This window comes from Panthera tigris, chromosome D1 (assembly GCF_018350195.1).
Source record: "Panthera tigris isolate Pti1 chromosome D1, P.tigris_Pti1_mat1.1, whole genome shotgun sequence".
In the NCBI taxonomy this organism is placed as follows: Eukaryota; Metazoa; Chordata; class Mammalia; order Carnivora; family Felidae; genus Panthera; species Panthera tigris.
Window position 1 is genome coordinate 53,968,239 of NC_056669.1, and position 23,455 is coordinate 53,991,693.

The 23,455-nt window shown below is 36.4% G+C and overlaps 1 protein-coding gene across 4 annotated transcripts in view; it reads left to right on the top strand.

Annotated features, from left to right (window-relative positions):
- RSF1 (remodeling and spacing factor 1) overlaps window positions 1-23,455 on the top strand; it is a 158,687-nt gene that overhangs the window by 31,244 nt on the left and 103,988 nt on the right. For 3 of the 4 annotated variants that reach the window (XM_042957506.1, XM_042957507.1, XM_042957509.1), the window contains exon 2: window positions 11,427-11,518. In XM_042957506.1, the coding sequence (XP_042813440.1) occupies window positions 11,427-11,518 (92 nt within the window). Of the gene's footprint in view, window positions 1-10,406; window positions 10,497-11,426; window positions 11,519-23,455 lie in introns of all 4 variants that reach the window. The other variant, XM_042957508.1, reaches the window with a different exon arrangement.

Below are 23,455 nucleotides of genomic sequence, written 5' to 3' on the forward strand. Positions count from 1 at the left end.
TCCCCCCCACCTCTCTTCTGGCAACAACCAGTTTGTTCTGTATATTAAAGAGTCTGTTTCCTACTTGTCTTTTTGTTTGTTTGTTTTGTCTCTTGAATTCCACATATGAATGAAATCATATGGTATTTGTCTTTGATGGGCTTATTTTACTTCGCATAATACCCTCTAGGTCCAGCCACGTTCTTGCAAATGGCAAGATTTGGTCCTTTTATGGCTAATATTCCATTGCATATGTACCACATCTTTATCCATTCATCTATGGATGGACACCTGGGCTGCTCCCATTTCTGGCTATTGTAAATAATGCTGCAGTAAACATAAGGGTACATGTATCTTTTCAAATTAGGTGGGTTTTTTTGTTTTGTTTTGTTTTCTTTGTGTAAATACCCAGTAGTGGAATTACTGTATCATATGGTAATGCTATTTTTAATTTTCGAGACACCTCCATCCTATTTTCCACAGTGGCTACACTAGTTTGGATTCCCACCAACAGTGTATGAGGGTTCCTTTTTCTCCACATCCTCAACAATACTTGTTATTTTTTGTGTTTTTGATTTTGGTCATTCTGACAGGTGTGAGGTGATATCTCATTGTGGTTTTGATTTCCATTTCCCTGACAATTAGTGACATTGAACACCTTGATTTGGTTTTGTTTTCTTCTAAAATGTTCAGTGGTACCATTTTGCTAAATAGAAATATCTCTATCTGAGGTTAAAGAAGTTCCAGGTCATGTGAGTAGTTAAATAACTAGTAAAAGACAACAAGAAACACATGCACTGTTTTTTTCCCCTTATATTGTAGAGTTATCAAATGTGCACATGAACAAATCAGTTCCTTTAGAAGTCTTCAGGCAGAATCTAATTTTTTATTACTCTTGTTTTGCTGATGTTTTAATTGCATTTACTTAAAAATCACCAACATTTTATTCAGATACCCTGGTTTACTTAATAATCATTTTTAGCAGTCAGCTGGCTGGCCCCCCAATAAGGTGTCATTGTTTTGCTTTTAATAAGACGTGATCACCATCTGGTGGTGAATAACAGTAACTTTGGTTTGTATTGTTTTAGGGTTTATAATAGTGTTTTGATATGCATTTTCTTGTTCATTGAAATAACTATAGAAATTACAGTCTTACCCATTTCTTGTCTGTGTCTAATGCCAAGATTTCAAGACACTAAGATGACATAGTATGTTACTCATCTAGCTATCTCTGTTTGTTAAATGAATGTTGATTGAAGGAAAAGTGTAAACTGGTCACTTGTTAGCAAGGAATAGACTATACATTTCACAAAGAAATGGAGGCCTTTTCTTTTCTTTTCTTTTCTTTTCTTTTCTTTTTTTTTTTTTTTTTTTTAAGTAATCTCTGCACCCAATGTGGTGCTCGAACTCACAACTCCAGGGATCAGTTTACCGATTGAGCCAGTTAGGTGCCCTTATATAGGTATTTATTTAAACACACAGACTTCATTATTTGCTCCTATATACAGATTCCCATGGGAGCATTCACCTCTTCCATTTCTCCCCTCAAAAGGGAGAGAAAGGGATAAACATAAACTGCAAATAAGTTGTCTTGAATTGGTGATATCGCCTGATGGCTCACACAGTGAACCCAAAGCCACTTTTGCCATCTTTTTTATCCACCTCCTCATCACTTTCCTGCCTACTGTTAGTTCACATAATTTCTCTTTGACACCTGTAGCAACTCTCTTTTTCTCTAGCAGCAGCAGAACTGTTCTCCCTGTTGTTTTCCTTCTCCTTTATTTTCTTGCCTCTGTTCCAGTTCATCAAGTCCTTGAGTGAATCAGGAACTGTGCTTGGTACTGAGAATACAATGATGAAAAAGGCAGTTGGATCTGGCCCTTGTCTTCATGGAGCTTACATCTGAGGATGGGAGAGAGGAGGAAGAAGAGATAGATGGTAGATAATTACAAAGTGAGACTTAACGATAATTAAGACTATATGATATTAATATTACTCTCACTGAGAACATATACTATTGTGGATTTTGTTTTTATAGTTATAAGTTTCCAGAAAGCAATTTGGAAGTGGAGTGACTATTTTAAAATTTTACCTGTAAGATGGATTGGAAAATAGTGGTGGTGGCACTGTGTTGTGAGTCTAGTTAATGCCACTGAGGTGTACACTTAAAAATGGCTAAAATGTTAATTTTATGTTATTTGTATTGTACCACAATTTAAAAAGTTAATTATGTAATAAAAGAAAACCCATTGATTTGTATACTTTAAATGGATTTAAATGGAGCTGTGCAGAAGGGGTGGCTTGATTCGTAGGTTAGGTCTTCTGAACTGTTTCTCTATTCATTTAATACTTTAAGAAACATTAGAGCACTGGGCTTGGAAGGTTTGGGCTCTTGCCTGGCCTCTGCTTGGTGGTAGGCACTTCACATCATATCTTTGTTAACTAAATTTTCTAGTCTATTAGATAGTGTGAATTAGATCATTGCTTTCAGTTCAAAAATTCTAAGATCCCATGATTGACTGTTGTGTTATTATTAGGCAATTAATACCTGCCTCAATACCTGGACACAGGCATTAAACAATACAGCTGGAGGACTTTAGATCAACTTTATATGGACAAGGAAATTGAAGTTTGCACCTCTTTCTCCTGACTGTGTCTAATGCTTTTCATAATACATACATAAAAGAACTTTTAAGTATTAGTTGAAATATTAAGTATAGGCTTTTAAGTGAAACATGGACATTTGAAATGATGAAGAGTATCAGAAATAAGACATGATACAAATAAATTTATTTGATTTATTAAATGTGTGTATGTGTTCCTTTTCTGACTTAGTATGATTAAATAAAAAGTGGTTTCTGCTTTTAAAAATGAACAAATTAATTATGGGGTGCCTGGGTGGCTGAGTCGGTTGGGTGTCTGACTCGGCTCAGGTCATGATCTCGCAGTCTGTGAGTTCGAGCCCCGCATTGGGCTCTGTGCTGTCAGTTCAGAGCCTGGAGCTTGCTTCAGATTCTGTGTCTCCCTCTCTCTGTCCCTTCCCCACTCACCCTCTGTCTCGCTCTGTGTCTCAAAAAATGAATAAACGTTAGAAAATTTTTTTGTTTTAATTTAAAAATGAACAAATTAATTGGGATCACATTGAAGACAAGTATATAGTAGGTACTTCCTGATCAAGATTGGTGAAGGTGCTAGTTAGAAACTTTCTACATTTTGCACTTTTCCTTGAGGGCACTTCTCTGCATCTATGCTGCTACAGCCTTATCCTGGGCCATCATCATCTCTTGCTAAAGTGTGGCAGTAGCCTCCTAATTAATAGTATTTGCTTCCCTCTCATTCATTCCTCGCAGAGCAACCAAAGTGACCTCCACATCTCCTTTACCTTTTTAAATTATGGAAAATGTGAAAGATACAAAAGTAGAAAGTTGTATAATGAACTTCCGTGTACCCATCACCCCCCCCCCACTTTGGTACGATGTTATGATTTTGTTTCATCTGTAACTCCATCTACTCCCCTCCCCCCCACCCCCGCCAGCTGCCTAGATTATTTTGAAGCAGATCCTAGACACAGAATGATCTTTTAAAAACTTGGATCGTGAATCTTTCCTAAATTTCTCTCTCAAGTTCTTATAACACTTACAATAAAATCTCAACTCTTTCCATGGCACCCAAGGCTTTATAGGATTTGACTCCTGCTTACTTCTTCACCAGCCACACTAGAAGCTTTTGGCTGCCTCAGGACTTCTGTATAGGCATTTCCTTGTGGCTAGCATTCTCTTCTCTACCTTGGCTTGGTTGGCTGCTTCTTCAAGGTCTCATCTTTATTAACGGTTTTACCGTTTATAAAATGTTTCCCCAAAATGTTAGCAATTGATGCATCTAGGCGAAGGGTGTACTAGTCTTTGAATTTTTCACTGTTGGAGTTTGTTGGGGGAAAGGTCCTCCTCTCCCTTAAATACTGTCACATTACTATTTCTTTTCAAATTTGTTTAGGGTCTTTCGCTCCTATTCTCTCCACCCTTCAAGTCCTCTGTGATTATTAATTAAGCAGAGAGAAAAGAGAGAAGGGAAATAAAATCATCTGATTAGAGGTGAAGGCATATGGTACTGGAAGCCATGGTCTCCAGTATCTCAGATTCCCTCTGCCAGGACGTTGTTCCTTACGTGTAAGGAAAAGGAAGCCCCTTAAAGACCGACTAATGTGAGTGTGGCTCACATCATTTTACCCAGAAAGAGGCCTTTCCTCTCCATAAGAAATATCTACCTTCTCCTTTGGGAAGGAGTGCTGAATTGCTGGTTATCACAACCTCCAACCATGCTGATTACTTCCAGTACACTGATTACTTTCTTTCTTTTTTTTTTTTTTAAAATTTTTTTAATGTTTTTATTTATTTTTGAGACAGAGAGAGACAGAGCATGAGCAGGGGAGGGGCAGAGAGACGGGGAGGTGCAGAATCTGAAGCAAGCTCCAGGCTCTGAGCTGTCAGCACAGAGCCCAGTGCAGGGCTCGAACTCACGGAGTGTGAGATCATGACCTGAGCTGAAGTTGGACGCTCAACCGACTGAGCCACCCAGGCACCCCTGATTACTTTCTTTGTAGCGGAGACATTTTCACAGTTTGGGTTCTTAAATAATCTGAATCATGTTTGGTTTCTCTACCTGTAGGAGAACAGCAGTATGATTCTAAATGAAACAAACCTAAAGTGGAGCAGCAGATACCCCTTGGTTTATCTGCCTGCATACTAGGTCTTCTTGGATTTATTTTTTTCCACTGTGGTAATAAGCTGAGCTTAGTGATTTTTATTATTCTTACTTGGCATCTCTGAACTGTGGCTTTTCGGAGAGTGGCCTAAATTACAGTTCATTGTCTGAACTGTTCCTCTGCTTTTCACAAAATTTTAGGATGATTGATTAAATGAATTATTTGAAGATAAGGTATATAAATGCATAATAGTTATTTCAAGGATCAAGTGGTCTGTGGGAATCGTCTCATTATTGCTAATGAATTTGCTAATCTGTGCTCCTTCAACAGAGTTTGGAAAAAACTGGGCAATACGTAAAAGTTTATTGTTAGGTTATCTTTTAATCATCATATCTGAAATCAATGTTCTTTGATCAGTAACCTATATGAAATCAACTATTTTGGGACTGTAAGTGTATCTTTGCTTACAAACATAGAGGAAGTTTAGGGGTGTCTGGGTGGCTCAGGCAGGCAGTGTCCAACTCTTGATTTCTGCTCAGGTCATGATTTCATGGTTCATGGGATCTAGTGCTGCGTCAGGCTGTGCTGACAGTGTGGAGCCTGCTTGGGATTCTCTCTCTGCCCCTTCCCTGCTTCTGCATGCACTCGTGTGCTCTCTCTAAAACTAAACTAAAAAAAAAAAAAAAAAAACATAGAAGTTTAAGTAAAACTTTATTGAGAAATGAGAAGAATTCTATCATGTAGTTACTATGAGTTGCTGTGAATTTTGACCATTTAGAAAGCAAAATTATAAGTAGTAAGACTGGGCCTGCAGAACCAGTAGCATTCTTAAGGCTTGGTGCTGGAAAGATGCTTAGAAAAATGTCCAAATATAGGGGCGCCTGGGTGGCTCATTCGGTTGAGCGTCTGACTGAGCATTCGACTCAGGTCATGATCTCATGGTTCATGGGTTCGAGCCTGCGTCAGCCTCTGTGCTGACAGCTTGGAACCTGGAGACAGCCTGGATTCTGTCTCTCTCTCTCTCCGCCTCTCTCTCTTTCCCTCCCTGTCTCTCTCTGCCTCTCCTCCACTCACCTTCTGTCTCTTTGTCTCTCAGCAATAAACATTAAAAAATAATGTTAAAAAAGAGAAAAATGTCCAAATATAGAACATCTTTGGGTGATTGGATCAGTAATGCAGTCTGGGATTCTACCACTTTCTGCTGCTTCATGCCTGCATCATCTTGGCAGGGCCTTCCTGAATTCGCACAACCCTGACCTTTTCTTCTGCTTCACAGTCTTTTACCTCCTGAGGCCTTATGAAAGAAATGGGTCAGTTAAAGGTTATGTATCATATCTATCTAGTGAAAGGTTCAGCTGTGACAAAACCTATATTTTTCAGAATGACGTGAAGTTGGTTAATAGATACATTTAGAGAAGGAAGTTAATAATTATCTTGATGCTTGGGAAATGAGACTATTTAGAAAATGTTCCAGGTGATAAATAAGTGAATTTACAGATTGTCACTGTGTGTTTTAGAAAACGATCAAGTGTTTTAAAAATATAATTGATAATTTACAGCTTCACTGTCCAAAATCATAGCTACTTGCTACACGTGGATATTTAAATTTTATTTAAAAAATTAAAAGTTAGTACCTAAAATTAGTACCTAAAATTAAAGTTAGTACCTAAATTTAGTACCTAAAAGTTAGTACCTAAAATTAAAGTTTAGTACCTCAGTTTTATTAGCCACATATCAAGCCATATAGATGACTCTGTATTGGAAAGGACTCTTTCCTATTGGAAAGGAAAGAAATAGACTATTTCTGTTCATCATAGAATGGTCTCTTGAATAGACAGCATGTTTAGAGAATACAGAGTATGGGAATTTTAATATTTTCAATTTAACCACGATGTTGATTATAATTTTACTGTTGAAGTTTTTGCCTGTTTCTTATCAATTGACAAAATATTAAGAGCCACTAATGTCCGTAAAGATCACCAGCTTGTCAGTTCTATTTGAAACAAAAAATATAAACAAATTAGTTGTTAACTAGATTTACTGTGGTGATCATTTTGTAATATATACAAATATTGAATTATTAAGTTGTATATCTGAAATTAATTTGTCAATTATCTCAAAAATGTAAGTAAGTTGTAAGTAAATTGTGGGTTATACATTTTAGTTTTAAATATACTAGCTCTGTATGATCCACTGTAGTAGCCACTAGACATAAATGGCTCTTGAGCACTTGAATATGGCTAGTGTGAACTGAGATGTGCTGTAAGTGTAAAATGTACAATATGTTTTTAATACTTAGTACAAAAAATAAGATGTAAATTGAGTGATGGGGGGGTCTAAAGGTACAGACTTCCAGGTATAAAATAAATAAATCATGGGAATATAATGTACAGCATGGTGACTACAGTTAGTAATACCGTATTGCATGTTTGAAAGTTGCTGAGAATAAATCTTAAACATTCTCCTTACAAAATTTTTTTGCAGTCATGTAAGGTAATAGATGTTAACTAGATTTACTGTGATCATTTTACAAGGTATACAAATACTGAACCACTATGTTGTACAAATGAAACTAATATGGAGCTCCTGGGTGGCTGGGTCAGTTGAGCACCCATCTTCAGCCCAGGTCATGATCTCACGGTTTGTGGATTCGAGCCCTGCGTCGGGCCCTGCGCTGACAGCTCAGAGCCTGGAGCCTGCTTTAGTTTCTGTGTCTCCCTTTCTCTCTCTGTCCCTCCCCTACTCATGCTCCGTGTGTCCCTCTCCCTCTCTGTCTCTTTTAAAAATAAATAAACATTAAAAAATAAAAAAACTGATATAATGTTATGTGTCAGTTATATCACTCTTTATATATTTATTTTAATATTTATTTTTGAGAGTGACAGAGCATGGAGGAAGGGGAAGAAATGGCGGGGCTGGCGGGGGGGTTGGGGACAGAGGATCCGAAGTGGGCTTTGCATTGCAGCAGCAAGCCCCATGTGGGACTTGAACTCATGAACCATGAGATCATAACCTTAGCTAAAGCCGGACCACCTTCACAATTTAAAAAAATAAATAAAAATATTAAGTGAAAAAAAATTTTAAATACCTGGTATTTTAAATCTTGAGTATATATTGAAATAACATTCGGATTGTAGTATTAAATGAAATATATTATTAAAATTAATTTTGACTTATTTTTATGAATGAACTACTAGAAAATTTGAAATTATGTGACTCATCTTATATTTCTGTTGGACAGTGCTGTGCAAGAGCCAATGGCCTAATAAGCAAATCAAGTACTATGTAATTTATTTCTTTATATATATATATATATATATGTGTATATATATATATGTGTATATATATATGTGTATATATATATGTGTATATATATATATGTGTGTGTGTGTATATATATATATATATATATATATAATTTATTTCTGTATGCCTAAATCAATAATGTCTACAGTTGCCAAGTGGGATGAAATCCTTTTTTTTTTGCATACATTTATTTCTGTCCTTTTAGATTTTTAGAAATATAGTAGTACTAATTATATCAATTTTTGTGTGTGTGATTTCATGTATCTTTATGATAATGAAAGACACGTATTAAACACTGATGCAAAGCTTTTAGCCAGCTGCTAAGGAAGTGATATAGGCAGAATGAATACTTTGGACATTCCAAGGATAAACATGTTGCTGGAATCATTAAAAGGCTATCACAGAGACTTTGGGCCTTTTATTGATAAGACATAGAAAGATAAATGCAATTCAAGTGGGAGAAAACAGTAAACTAGAAGGCTTGAATAGAGCCCAGATAGGTAGTGGACTGGGTATGCTTAGTGAACAGGCCAGAATCCTGTTTTGATTTGAATGAAGGATTTCAGTGTAAAAGTGAGAGAGAGTGATTGAAAAGTTAGGGTGAGACTGACTTTAAGACTCTGAGGCTGGAGTAAGAAATCCGGATGAGTTTAATATAGGTATTTAGGAGCCAGAAAAGATGTCGATGAATGGGAAGTGTTATGAAAACAGTATTTTTGGAAGACTGGTTATAAGAGACTATCATAGTTATTTTTTTGAAGTGAGAAGGTACAGTAATATCCTAGAGAAAGTGGGGGAAATAGGGCACAGGGTTGAGATATCTAAAGGCTGAATCATCATGACTGTTGTGTTTGGGAAAGCAGACAAGGAGAAATTGAAACAGACTTTGGTTCCACAAGTGTCATGACAAATAAAAATAAAGGTGTTTTAGCTTTATGTATTTTACAGCTTTAAAACTGTAAAATAGCTAATGTAGCCCTTTACAGATGAGGAATTTGAGATTCAGTGTTTAAAGACCTTCACCAGAAAAATCATGATCACCTTATATTAAGCTGACAATTGAGCCCTTGTCTTTTTCTTCCTACTGTGTTGTCATTGGAGTCTACTCACTTACCCAAGCCAGTGCCTCAGGTTTTCTTGACTCTCTCTATAGCTTTGCACAAGCAGTCAATCACTAAGTTGTATTATTTGTTTCCTAAATATTTCTCAGATCTGCCTAATTCTGTCTGTACTATCTCTACCTATGTTCACGTTACTCCCATCTTTCTGGGTTGATATTTTCTGGAATTTACATGTTATCTCTGCCTTGCATCCACCTCCCAAAACAAGCAAGGAAATAAAAGCAGTCTGTTTTCCTGCAATTCACTTGCTTTCTAAAGTGCAGAGAGAGCACTCTCTTGTCTAAATTTTTAAATGTAAATTTCTTAGCCTGGACTTACAAAGCTCTTCATGATCATGTCCTTTTTCCATGCCTCCAGTTCCATGATCACTTCTTTTTCAGTCTTTTGCATCTGCTGTTACTCCTGTAAGTAAGGTCCTTTCTCCCCTTTTCTCTGCCTCACCCTCAATCCCAAGTTCAGGTTTAGACTTAGAGTAATAGTCTACTTGTCTGTAACCACCCATCCTATGCTTCTTTCCACTGCCACCACCCCACCTCCAACCCACGATCCACTGTCTAATGCCCTAAAAAGACTCACATGAGTAGGCCCACTAAGGATATTTTTTCTTGTTTAGTAATAGTGGTCCCACAGAAATTTATTGAATGGGTCAATGTTTTTATACTGCAGAGTTGTTTCAAGTTAAAATTAGCTTAGTGGAGAATGAAGAGTCTAAAAGAATGACTGAAAATTAGTCCATCATTTCCCAACCTGTTCTTAAGAGCACTTGTATCCTAAGATAAGCTAGTGTTGTATGTATGTTTCACACAAAATTCCATGGTCAGATATATTAGGTGAATGTTGAAGATTATATCCTTGGATATTCACGTGCACACAAGATCCATCAATAAAGTTGTCAAGAAGTCCTGCACTTAAAACAAAAAATAAGACCTTTGTTTTGATCCAGTATTTTTCTTTTCTTTCTTCTTCTTTTTTTTAAATTTTTTAAGTTTATTTATTTGGAGAGAGGGAGAGAGGGAGGGAGGTAATCCAAAGCAGGCTCCACGCTGTCAGCACAGAGCCCAACGCAAGGCTTGAATCCACGAACCATGAGATCATGACCTGAGCCAAAACCGAGAGTTGGACACTTAACCGACTGAGCCACCTAGGCACCCCAATCCAGTATTTTTCTAATGTATTTGATTATGGAAACGTTTTAGAGAGTATACCTCCTGTTTCTCTTAGGTTACTAGTGGTATTTGGAAAATGCCAAATTTGATGGCTGTGTATGTGTGTCCTTTTATTTCCCTTCCGTCTAACAGATATAATTAAACAACATAATCACGTCATACCCAAGGGATATATGGAGGAACTCTGGCTGTTTACAGTTAGAAGAGAAAACCTGAGGGAAGGTAAAATAGTCTTCAAATATTTGAAGGTTCTAGCTGAAGAGGAGTTGAAAATATTGTCTTTGAAACTAGAGAATAAGAGTAAGAACTAGGTGTAGAAAGGCAGATTTTGACTTTGTATAAGGCTAACTTTCTAATAACTAGAACTTTGGAAGATAAGTCAGTGTTCTGTCCTGAAAATTGTCAAGTGAAGATCCAGAGGGATGATGTAGAGGACTTTAGCCCATAGAGAAGGTATAGATTGAAAGAATAGTTTTGTGAAATAGGTTGAAAGCCATTGGACTGTTTCTGAGATATCCATATCCATATCCAACTTGGAATTTATATTCCTTGATTCTTTTCTAATTTTATGAATCTGTGTCTTGGTCTGTAATGTCAGTAAAGTATACAAATACGTGTTATGAGAAACAAACACTAGTAGAAATTGTGGTTGTATGGTTAAGGGCTTTTACTTGATGATATTTTTTTTTTAATTGGCTTTATTTTTTAGAGCAGTTTTAGATTCACAGAAAAATAGAGCACAAAGTTCAAAGAGCACAAAGCACAAAGAGAGTTCACATATACACTCTTTCTCAACATACGACCTCCACTATCCATATCTCCTGGCACCACAGAAGTACATTTGTTATAATTAATGAACCTACTTTGACCTATCATTATCACTCAAAAATCCACAGTTTACATTCGAGTTCATTCTTACTTGATAATGCTTTGAAAGAAAATGTGAATATTCCTGCTCATCTTTAAAAGAGTGGTTTTCAGTTATTTCTTGCCCTAGTTTAGTCTTTTCTGATTCACAGGTCTAAAAGATAGTTAAAGTCAACATCCTCTATTTTGAAAAAGTATTCAGAGAAGGGGAAAGTTCTTTTTTTATCTTAAATGTTTATAAATGTTTTATTTTGTGAGCTAACAGTATTTTTTCTTTCTTTTAAGTACCAAAAGAATTGGTGGAGCTCCATTTGAAGTTGATGAGGAAGATTGGCAAATCTGTTACGGCAGACAGATGGGAAAAATATTTGATCAAGGTAAATATTAAAAATTACCTTCTCTGGGGCACCTGGGTGGCTCAGTTGGTTAAGCATCCGACTCTTGATTGCAGTTCAGGTCATGATCTCGCTGGCATGCTGGCATGGAGCCTGCTTAAGATTCTCTTCCTCCCTCTCTGCTTCTCTCTCCCTACCCTCTCAAAAAATGTGCCTTCTCTGTTACTGAAATATTACTGTAGCATAAATTGATGTGTTTCGTAATATGCTGAACTTTTAAAATGGTCTACTAAAAGTTGCAAAATATGACTTAGAAATCCATACAATTACTATCAGTATGTGATTCTTTTCTGCAACTACTAAGCCATAGTGTTTAGTCCTAAATTTGGGTTTCAGAGGTGTTATGTCCCTTTTGTGCCTAACACCGTGCCTAGGACTTTTCATGTCTTCTCTCATTTAATCCTTAAAATCATCCAGATAAATCAAGTAAGACATAAATAAGGCAAAGAAAGTTGTCATTTTTCCTTGAGATCACACTGTATGCATTGACACAGAATTTGTCTGTTACTTAAATGGTAAGATGTCATAACACCTTTAAATCAGTATAGGAGATTACCAGTTACCAATAAGGCCAAAGCTATCCTTTAGTGAAGACAACCTGGGAAATCAGAATGCTTTACGATAAACCATTCAGGAAAAATGGTCTGAAATTGTATCCAAACTTTGAGACCTACACAATTTTTGGAAGCCCAAGCTGATAAATGTACCTACCTCCATGATATCTTTTGGGAATATTTTTAATTCTATAACATAACAGAATATTAGGTTATATTTTTTGGTATTTTGAAAACTGTATGATTTTCTTGTCTTTTAAAAAAATACATGTTTACCCATGTATTTTCATACCTGCTTTCTTTTTGGGGGAGGTATATATATGACTTCAGAGCACTGTGAAAAGAGGAATCATCAGGGTATAAGAGTTGCTTGTTACATTATTATAAAAATCACATGTGCTTTTCCATTTATTGGTGTATAACACATCATTCCAAATTAAGTGACATAACAATTTTAATCAGTTCACTGGCTCCTTTTCTGTTCGTTGAAAGCAGCCACAATTCTGGCCACATTTCAAGAGAGGAGATATAGACCCCAAACTAATGTTGAATGAAATCTCCAAAATATATTAAAACTGTGAATGATAACTGAGCAAATTTTTAACTATTTAAAGTGCTTTAGGGGTGCCTGGGTGGCTCGGTTAAGCATTCAACTTCAGCTCAGGCCATGATCTCACAGTTCGTGGGTTCGAGCCCCACATTGGGCTCTGTGTTGACACCTCGGAGCCCGGAGCTTGCTTTGGATTCTGGGTCTCCCTCTCTCTCTGCCCCTCCCCACCTCATACTCGGTCTCTTTCTGTCTCTCAAAAATAAATAAACGTTTTTTTAAAAAAGTGCTTTAGAAAATACCAGTGAAATCGCTGTTTTGCCTTTAATAAAATATTTACTAATGGTTAAGAATCAAGTTTTGGAGCTTTAAAAGAGATGCTGGAATTTCAGGGCATTGATTTTTATATAATATCTTAAAGGGTATAGTCCCTTGTAAATAAATGTGGGTTTGTTATTAAAGTGGGTTTATTTGTTTACATGTTCTGAGAATTTAGGTAGAAATATCTTGTATACTGTTCCCATCTCTTGTTAAACTTTAGAACCATGGATAATCTACTTTGCACCGTTGTCTGTTTCTTCATAAAATGTGAGAAATGAGATGATTTTATAAACCCCTTTAGTTCTATGGTGAAAACTACAGGTTCTAGCTCATTTTTTAAAAAATCGAGATATATTCACATAACATAAAATTTGCCCTTTGAAAGTATGCAATTCAGTGTTTTTTAGTATATTCACAAGGTTGTGCAACTATCATCACTGTCTAAATCAGAACATTTTTATCACCTCAAAAAGGAACCCCATACTCATTAATAATTACTCTCCTTTCCTCTTGTCCTTATAAACTAATCTGTTTTCTGATTCTATGAATTTGCCTATTCTGGACATTTCATATAAATAGAATCATACAATATGTGGCCTTTTGTGTCTGGTTTCTTTCACTTAGCATAATGTTTTCAAGTTTCATCCCTGTTAAAGGATGAATCAGCGCTTTGTTCCTTTCTATGCCTGAATAATGTTCCTTCGTATGGATATACCACTTTTTATTTATCTACTTATCAGTTTATGATATTAGGCTTGTTTCCATCTTTCGGCTATTATGAAAAGTGCTGCTGTGAGTAGACATGTGATTTCATTTCTTATATCTAGAGTGGAATTGCTGGGTCATATGGTAATTCTGTTTTGACTACTTAACTGCCAGACTCTTTTCCAAAGCTGCACCATTTTACAATTTCTCTAGCAATTTATGAGGGTTCCAGTTTTTCTACATCCTTCCTCATTAACACTTATGATTGATTGATTGATTGATTGATTGATTTTAAGCATCCTAGTGGGGGTTCCCATGGTTTTGATTTACATTTTCCTTATGACTAAATTATGTTGAGTGTTCCTTTCATATACTTGTGGGCCATTGTATAGCTTTGAGAAAATGTGGAAAAATGCCTCCTCCTATCCTTCTTTGTTTAGTTGGTTGTTCGTGTTTTTGTTCTTGAGTTTTAAGAGCTCTTTATATATTCTGCATGCTAGACCCTTACCAGATACATGGTTTGCATACATTTTCTCCCATTTGGTGTTTTTTCTTTTACTTTCTGTGTAATGTTCTTCGATGCATGAAGGTTTTAATTTTGATGAAGTCCAATACAGTTTTTTCTTTTGTGGCTAGTGATTTGGTGTCATATCTAAGAAACTATTGCCCAAACTAAGATCATAAAGATGTAATCCTCTAATTTGTTCTAACAGTTCTGTACTTTTAGCTTTTGTGTTTAGATCTATGATCTCTTTTAAGTTAATTTTTGTATATAAGATAGGGGTCCAACCACATCCTTTTGAGTGTGGATATCCAGTTAGTTATTCCATTACTGTTTGTTGAAAAGACCATTCTTTCCCATATTTGATTGCCTTGACATTCTTGTAAAAAGTCAATTCAACATAAATAGAAGGGTCTATTTCTGAAGTTGCTATTCTGTTGACTTCTATGTCATCATTTATGCTGTCTTGATTATTAAAGCTTTGTAATAGGTTTTGAGTTGGTTCTTTTTCAAGATTGTTTGGGCTGTTCTGCTTTCCTTGCATTTTCTTAATGAGTTTGAGGATCAGCTTGTTAATTTCTGCAAAAATGCCAGCTATGATTTATATAGGATTAGATATAATCTGTAGGTAAATTTGGGGAATATTAGGTTAACAAAAATAAGTCTTCTGATCCATGGATCAGGATGTCTTTCAAAATATTTAGGTCTTTAATTCCTTTCAAAAACGTTTCATAGTTTTCTGAGTCCAGTTTTATACTTATTTGTTCAGTTCTTTAGTATTTTCTTGGTTTGATGTTGTTATAAATGTAATTTTTTTTCTTAACTTCATCTTCGGATCGCTCATTGCTAATGTGTGGAAATACACTAATTTTTGTATATTAATCTTGTGTCTTGCTTCTTTGTCAAACTATTAGCTCAAATAGTTTTATTGTAGATTTTTAAGACTTTCTATATATGAGATGATATCATCTCCAAATCCAGATAGTTTTACTTCCTCCTTTCCAATCTGGACATACTTTATTTCTTTTTCTTGCGTAAGAAAACCAGAACTCCTGGTATACCTGGTATAACCCCTGGTATAGAAATGGTGAGAGCAGACATCCTTTGTTCCTGATCCTTGGGGGAAATTTTTCAGTCTTTTAAGATTTAATATGATATTAGATATGTGTGGTTTTTTTTAAGTGTATTTATTTTTGAGAGAGACAGAGAGCAAGCAGGGGAGGGGTGGAAAGAGAGGGAGAGAGACAATCCCAACCAGGCTTCACATTGTCAGTGCAGAGCCCGATGCAGGGCTTGAACTCATGAACTGTGAAATCATGGCCTGAACCAAAACCAAGAGTCGGGCACTTAACCGACTGAGCCACCCAGGCACCCCAGGTATATGTGTTTTTCATAGAGGTTCTTTATCAGACTAGAAAAGGTCTCTTCCTGGTATGTTGAATATTTTTTATCATGAAAGGTGTTAGATTTTGTCAGATGTTTTTTCTGCATCTACTGAGATAACCATGTGGTTTTTCCCTTTATTAACATGGTATATTGCATTGATTAATTTTCATATGTTGGGACTGTGCAATCCTACAGTCTCACTTCATCGTGGTTCATAATCCTTTTTATATGTTGCCAGATTTGGTTTGTTAATTTACTGTTGAGGATTTTTGTTTCTGTATTCATAGGGATGATGATGTGTTTTATTGAGATGTCTGTGGCTTCATAGAAATTAGTTGAGAAGTTACTTCCTCTTATTTTTTGTAAGTGTTCATCAAATGTTAATTCTTTTTTTTTTTTTTTTTTTTTTTTTTTTTAGCATTTATTTATTTTTGAGAGAGTGCAAGTGGGGAAGGGGCACAGAGAGAGAGGGAGACACAGAATCCAAAACAGGCTATATAGGCTTTGAGCTGTCAGCACAGGGTCCAATTCAGGGCTCGAACTCACCAACTGTGAGATCACAACCTGAGCCGAAGTTGGAAGCTCAACCAACTGAGCCACCTAGGTGCCCCTATAGGTATTCCCTATAGGTATTGAGTCAATTTCAGTAGTTTGTGTCTCTAGGAAATTGTTCATTCTACCTAGCTTATTGGCATTAGATTGTTGATAGATCCACTTGAGATCTTTTTTATTTATGTAGAGTTGGTAGTAATATTCCCTCTTTCCTTATTTTACTGATTGTGAGTGTTCTCCCCCCACCCCCACCCCTACCCCCGGTCAGTGTAGCTATAGATTTACCAATTTTGTTGATCTTTTAAGAACCAACTTAACAGTTTTGTAGAATTTCCCTATTTTTCTATTTTTTTCTTTCCTTTTATTTGCCTTGGGTTTAGTTGGGATTCTTTTCTAGTAATACGGTGGAAATTTAGGTTATTGATTTGAGATCTTCCTCTTTTTTTAACATAGGCATTTTCAGCTATTATATTCCATCTTTACTTCTTGCTTTAGCTCCATTCCATAAATTGGTATATTTAGTTTACTTTCATCTCAAAGTATCTTCTCATTTCTCTTGTGATTTCTTCTTTGACCCATTGGTTATTTAGTTGTAGTTTAATTTCCACATACTTGTAAATTTCACCAATTTTTTTTCTATTACTGGTTTCTAATTTTATAACATGTAGAACGTACTTTCTATGATTTTGATACAGTTAATTTTGTTGAGACTTATTTTATGACCTTACATAATATATGTGTGTGTGTGGATGTGTGTGTGTGTGTGGATGTGTATAAAAAGTCCTTCAAATTAAAAAAAAGTAGATAAACCCTTCAAATTAAAAAAGTAGATAATTTACTTAAATATTTAGTGAGATTTGCTAATTTCATATTCATATTTACTGTCCTTTTTAAAAATATTTTTCCTTTTTTCTGATTTTTAAGCCTTTTGTTGCCTATAAATAAAGTTTATACACAACACACACATACACACACCTTAAGTACAGATATATGTTTTTCCCCCTTACCCTTTTTGAAAGCTACAATCTCTACAATTTTTTTAAAGAACAATAAACTCTGGGGCACCAGGGTGTCTTATTTGGTTAAGCATTCAACTTCAGCTCAGGTCATAATCTCAGTTTGTGAGCTTGAGCCCCGCGTCAGGCTCTGTGCTGACAGTTCACAGCCTGGAGCCTGCTTTGGATTCTGTGTCTCCCTCTCTCTGCCCCTCCCCCACTCGTGCTCTGTCTCTGTCTTTGTCTCTCTCAAAAATAAAATAAAAACATTTAAAAAATTAAAAAAAAAAAAGAATAAACTCTTCCTTAATTCTTTGTTCCCCTTTAGTTTTTACCCATCCTCCCTTTTCCCCCTTTGTATTAGTTATCTGCTGTTTGATGACAAATAACCTCAAAATGTAGCTAGTGAAAACAGTGAATATCAAGTCTGCCATTCTCTGAGCTGTCCCTAATGCTCAGCACATCCCAAACTACATTCTCCCTGATGCCTCTTGGTTTGCAGCCTTGAGTTTTCCAGGTGAAGTCTGAAACTGGCCCCGGTACATGGAGAATAAGGAGACACCAAAGAAAGAAGCAGAGTACTATTTCAGATTGATACTGTGGCTGGTCACCAATATGAAGGACGTTCTGTGATTGTTTGAATTTGTATGTCTACTTTTTGAGGCCTTCCTTAGAATACTTTCCAAATAAACTGTTTAAGCTCATCTCAGGTCCTGCTTTTGTTGGAAATCAAAATTTCATCAAGTGTTTAACAAAATGGAACACCATAATATCAGTTAGTAAGCAATACAGATAAAATATACCCCTGAAGTGCCAGGTTTTGATGAATAGGAAACACAGCATGGCAGGGTACTCTGGGACCTCTTCTTCATGAAGTAAATACTTTCTTTTTTTTTTTTTTAATTTTTTTTTTTTTTAATGTTTATTTTTGAGACAGAGAGAGACAGAGCATGAACGGGGGAGGGTCAGAGAGAGGGAGACACAGAATCTGAAACAGCCTCTAGCTCTGAGCCGTCAGCACAGAGCCCGACGGGGGGCTCGAACTCACGGACCGTGAGATCATGACCTGAGCCGAAGTCGGCCGCTCAACCAACTGAGCCACCCAGGCGCCCCGAAGTAAATACTTTCAAGATCAAAAGACATAGCTGACTTTCTTAACATGGAAGCAGACACAGAGAGGCAAACAAAATGAGGAGACAGAGAAATTTATCCCCAATGAAAGAACAGGACAAGGCTTTGGCCAGAGATCTAAGTGAAACAGGTATAAGTAACATGCCTGATGGAGAATTTAAAGCAGCGATCACAAAGATACTCACTGGATTTGAGAAAAGAGTGAGAACCTTAACACAGAGATAAAGAATAACATAGCTCAGATAAAGGGATCAATAAATGAAATCAGAAACATGTTTGATGGAATGAACAGAAGGAAAGAAGCAGCAGAAAGAATTAGTGACCTGGAAGACAAAGTAATTAAACTGAACACAAGAGAGAGAAAAGAACTACACAAAATGATAATAGACTTAGGGAATTCAGTGACTCCATCAAATGTAATGAAAATCATTATAGGAGTCCCAAAAGAGGATGAAAAGAGGGCAGAAAATTTGAAGAAACAATAGGTGGATCTGATTTCTATAAAAAACCAAGAACTCACAAAAACAGGATATAAAATATAATTTTACATATATGTAAAATCTAGGGAGGTGAGGAGAAAAGAATGGGTTCAAACTTAAATGACCATCAACTTAGTATAGACTGCTATATGCAGAAGAGGTTATGTAGAATCTGAATATCAAAAACTACTAATAAACCTGCAAAGAAAAAAAGAGAAAACCAAATATATCATTAAAGAAACTTAGCAAAACGTGAAAAAAAAGACGAGAGAGTATCAGAAAAAATCTTCAGAAACACACACAAAACAGGTAATAAAATGCCAATAAATACGTATCAGTAATTACTTTGAATGTAAGTGAACTAAATGCTGCAATAAAAAGATGTAGAGTGACAGGATGGATAAAAAAAGAAGACCCATCTGTGTGCTGCCAATAAGAGACTCAGTTTACACCAGAAGACGCTTACAGATTGAAAGTGCGGGAATGGACAAACATCTATCATGCAAATGGTTTTCAAAAGAAAGCCAGAGTGGGTGTACTTATATCAGACAAAAGGGACTTTTTGTTTGTTTGTTTGTTTGTTGATTTTGACAGAGAGTGAGTGCGCATGTGAGTGGGGAAGGGGCAGAGAGAATAAATGAGTGAATCCCAAGCAGGCTCCATGCTGTCAGCACAGAGTCTGACCGGGGCTTGATCTCACAAACCAAACCATGAGATCATGACCTGAGCCAAAATCAAGAGTCAGATGCTTAACTGACTGAGCCACCCAGGTTCCCCAAGACAAAACACACTTTAAAACAAAGACTGTAACAAGACATAAAGAAAGACAGTGTATAATAATAAAGGGACAATCCAACAAGATCTAACAGTTGTAAATATTTACGCACCCAGCATAGCAGCACCCAAATATATAAAAATGTTAATAACAGACAGATACAAATTGATTACTAATCGATAGTAATACAGTGATACTTTAACATTCTGCTGCATCAATTGACAGATGTGTTGTGTGTCAGTATTAACAGATGATGTCAATTGTGTTGTGTGTGTTGATGTCCAAACAGAACATCAAAGAAAGAGTGCCTTTGAGTGACACACTGGAGCAGATGGATTTAACAGAAATATTGAGAACATTCTATCCTAAAACATTCTTTTCAAGTGTGCCTGGAGCATTCTTCAGAATAGACCATGTATTAGCCCAGACTCTCAACAAATAGAAGAAGTCATATCAGGCATCTTTTCTGACCACAACGCTATGTAACTAGATATCAACCACTGGAAAGATCACAAATACAATGGAGATTAAATACCATGCTACTAAACAATGAATAGATCAACCAGGCGATAATAGAAAAAGTGAAAACATACATGAGACAAATGAAAACGAACACACAAAACTTAAAAAAAAAAAAACCCTTTAGGATGCAGCACAAGCGATTCTAAGAGGGAAAGATATAGCACTACAGGCCTATGTCAAGAAGTAAGAAAAATATCAAACAACCTTACACCAAAAGGAGCTAGAAAAAGAACTAACAAAACCTAAAAACAGCAGAAGGAAGGAAATAATAAAGATTAGAGCAGAAATAAATGATATAGAAGCTAAAAAAAAAAAACAATAGAACAGATTAATGAAACCAGGAGCTGGTTCTTTGAAAAAATCAATGGTTGATAAACCTGTAGCCAGATTTATCAAGAAAAGAAGAGAAATAATAATCGACACCACAGAAATACAAATGATTATAAAAGAACATTAGGAAAAACTATATGCCAGCCAACTGAACAACCTAGAAGAAATGGATATGTTCCTAGAAACTTATAAACTACCAAAACAGAAACAGAAAGAAACAGAAATTTGAACAGACTGATTGCCAGCAATGAAATTGGTTCAGTAATCCAAAAAAACCCCAACAAGGGCACCTGGGTGGCTCATTTGGTTGAGTGTCCAACTTTAGCTCAGGTCATGATCTCATGGTTCCTGAGTTCAGGTCCTGCACGTGAGGCTCACTGCTGTCAGCACAGAGCCCACTTCAGATCCTTTGTGCCCACCTCTCTCTGCCCCTCCCCCGCTCATGCTCTCTCTTTCTCAAAAATAAATTAAAATATGGGGGAAAAAAACCTGTCAAACAAAATCTACGACTAGATGGCTTCGCAGGCAAATTATACCAAACATTTAAAGAAGAGTTAATATGTATTCTTCTCAAACTATTCTAAAAAGCAGAAAAGGAAGGAAAACTTCCATATTCATTCTATAAGGTCAGCATTATTTTGATACCAAAACCAGATAGAGACAACACAAAAAAAGAACTACATGGGCACCTGGGCAGTTCAGTCAGTTGTCCGACTCTATTTCAGCTCAGGTCATGATCCCAGGGTCGTGGAATCAAGCCCCGCATCTAAGCTAAATGTTCATCTGAGCACAGAGCCTGCTTAAGATTCTCTCTCTGTGTGCCCCTCTACCCCACTTGCACTTACTTGCTCTCTTTTTTTCTTTTTTCAAATGTACTTTTATTTTGAGAGAGAGAGAGAGAGAGCACACACACATGTGCAGGGGAGGAGCAGAGAGAAGGGGAGAGAATACAAAGCAGGTTCCAGGCTCTGAGCTGTCAGCACAGAGCCTGATGTGGGGCTCAAAGTCGTGAACCGTGAGATCACGACCTGAGCTGAAGTTGGATGCTTAACCAACTGAACCATCCAGGTGCCCCTACACTCGCTCTCTTTCTAAAAATATGTATGTATATAGAGAGAACTATAGGCCAATATCCCTGATGCAAAAATCCTCAATGAAGTATTAGCTAACTGAATTCAACAATACATTATAAAAATCATTCGCTATGATCTTGTAGGATTTATTCCTGGGTTGCCAGGTTGGTTCACTATTTGCAAATCAATCAACATGATACATTACATCAGTAAGAGAAACGAGAAATAAGTCATACGGAGAAAGACAGATACCACATGTTTTCATTCATATGTGGATCCTGAGAAACTTAATAGAAGACCATGGGGGAGAGGAAAGGGAAAAAAAAAAAATTATAGAGAGGAAAGGAGGCAAACCATAAGAGACTCTTAAAAACTGAGAATAAACTGAGGGTTGATGGGGGGGGTGGGAGTGAGGGGAAAGTGTGTGATGGGCATTTAGAAGGGCACCTGTTGGGATGAGCACTGGGTGTTGTATGGAAACCAATTTGACAATAAATTTCATATTAAAAAAAATAAGAGAAGCGATAAGAACCATATGATCATTTCAATAGAAGCAGAAAAAGTATTTGAAAAATACAGTACCAATTCATGATAAAAACCCTTAAAGTAGGGTTGGAGGGAACATCTAAAGGCCATATGAAAAATTCACTACTAACATCATCTTCAATGGGGAAAAACTGAGAGCTTTTCCCCTAAAGTCAGGAACAAGGCAAAGATGTACACTCTCATCACTTTTATCCAACATAGTACTAGAAGTCCAGCCACAGCAATCAGACAACAAAAAGAAATAAAAGGCATCCAGTTCGGCAAGGAAGAAGTCAGACTTTAAACTGCAGCTGACATGATACTATATATAGAAAACCTGAATGACTCCACCAGAAACCTACTAAAACTGATCAATGAATTCCATAAAGTCACGGGATACAAAGTCAATGTACAGAGATGTCTGTTGCATTTCTACATGCCAATAATGAAGCAGCAGAAAGAGAAAGTAAGAAAACAATCTCATTTACAATTACACCCAAAATAGTAAGATATCTAGGAATAAATGTAACCAAAGAGGTTAAATACCTGTACTCTGAAAACTATAAAACACTGAGGAAAAAAATTGAAGATGACACAAAGAAGCAGAAAGACATTGCATGCTTATGGATTGGAAGAACAAATATTGTTAAAATGTCTATAATACCCGACCTACACCTTTTGTTTTGTTTTGTTTTGTTTTTAGAGAGCGAGTGGGAGTGGGAGAGAGAGGCAGAGGGAGAGAAAATCTTAAGCAGTCTCCATGCTCAGCATGGAGTACAACATAGGGCTTGATCCTGTGACTCTGGGATAATGACCTGAGCTGAAATTGAGTTGGACACTCAGCTGACTGAGCCACCCATGGGCCCCAGCAATCTACACCTTTAATGTAAGCCCTGTCAAAACACCAACAGCATTTTTCACAGAACTAAAATAAACAAGTCTGAAATTTGTATGAAACCACAGAAGATTCCATATAGCCATACAACCTTGAAAAAGAAAAGCAAAGCTGGAGGAATCATAATTCTGGACTTAAAATTGTATTACAGTGCTATAGTAATCAGTGAAACAGAATAGGAAATCCAGAAATGAACCAACAACTGTATGGTCAGTTAATCTTTAACAAAGCAGGAAAGACTATCCAGTGGGAAAAAGACAGCCTCTTCAACAAATGGTGTTGGGTAAACTGGACAGCAACATGCAAGAGAATGAAACTGGCCCACATTCTTATACCTTACACAAAATCAAAAGGGATTAAATACCTAAATGTGAGACCCAAAATCATAAAAATCCTAGAAGAGAACACAGTAACCTCTTTGACATGGGCCATAGCAACTTTTTTTCTAGGTATGTCTCCTGAGGCAAGGGAAACAAAAGCAAAAGTAAACTATGCTACTGTATTAAAAATACACACAATGAATGACACAATCAACAAAACTAAAAGGCAACCTATGGAACTCTTGAAGATGTTTGTATATGACATATCTGATAAAGTGTTGGTGTCTAAAATATATAAAGAACTTAT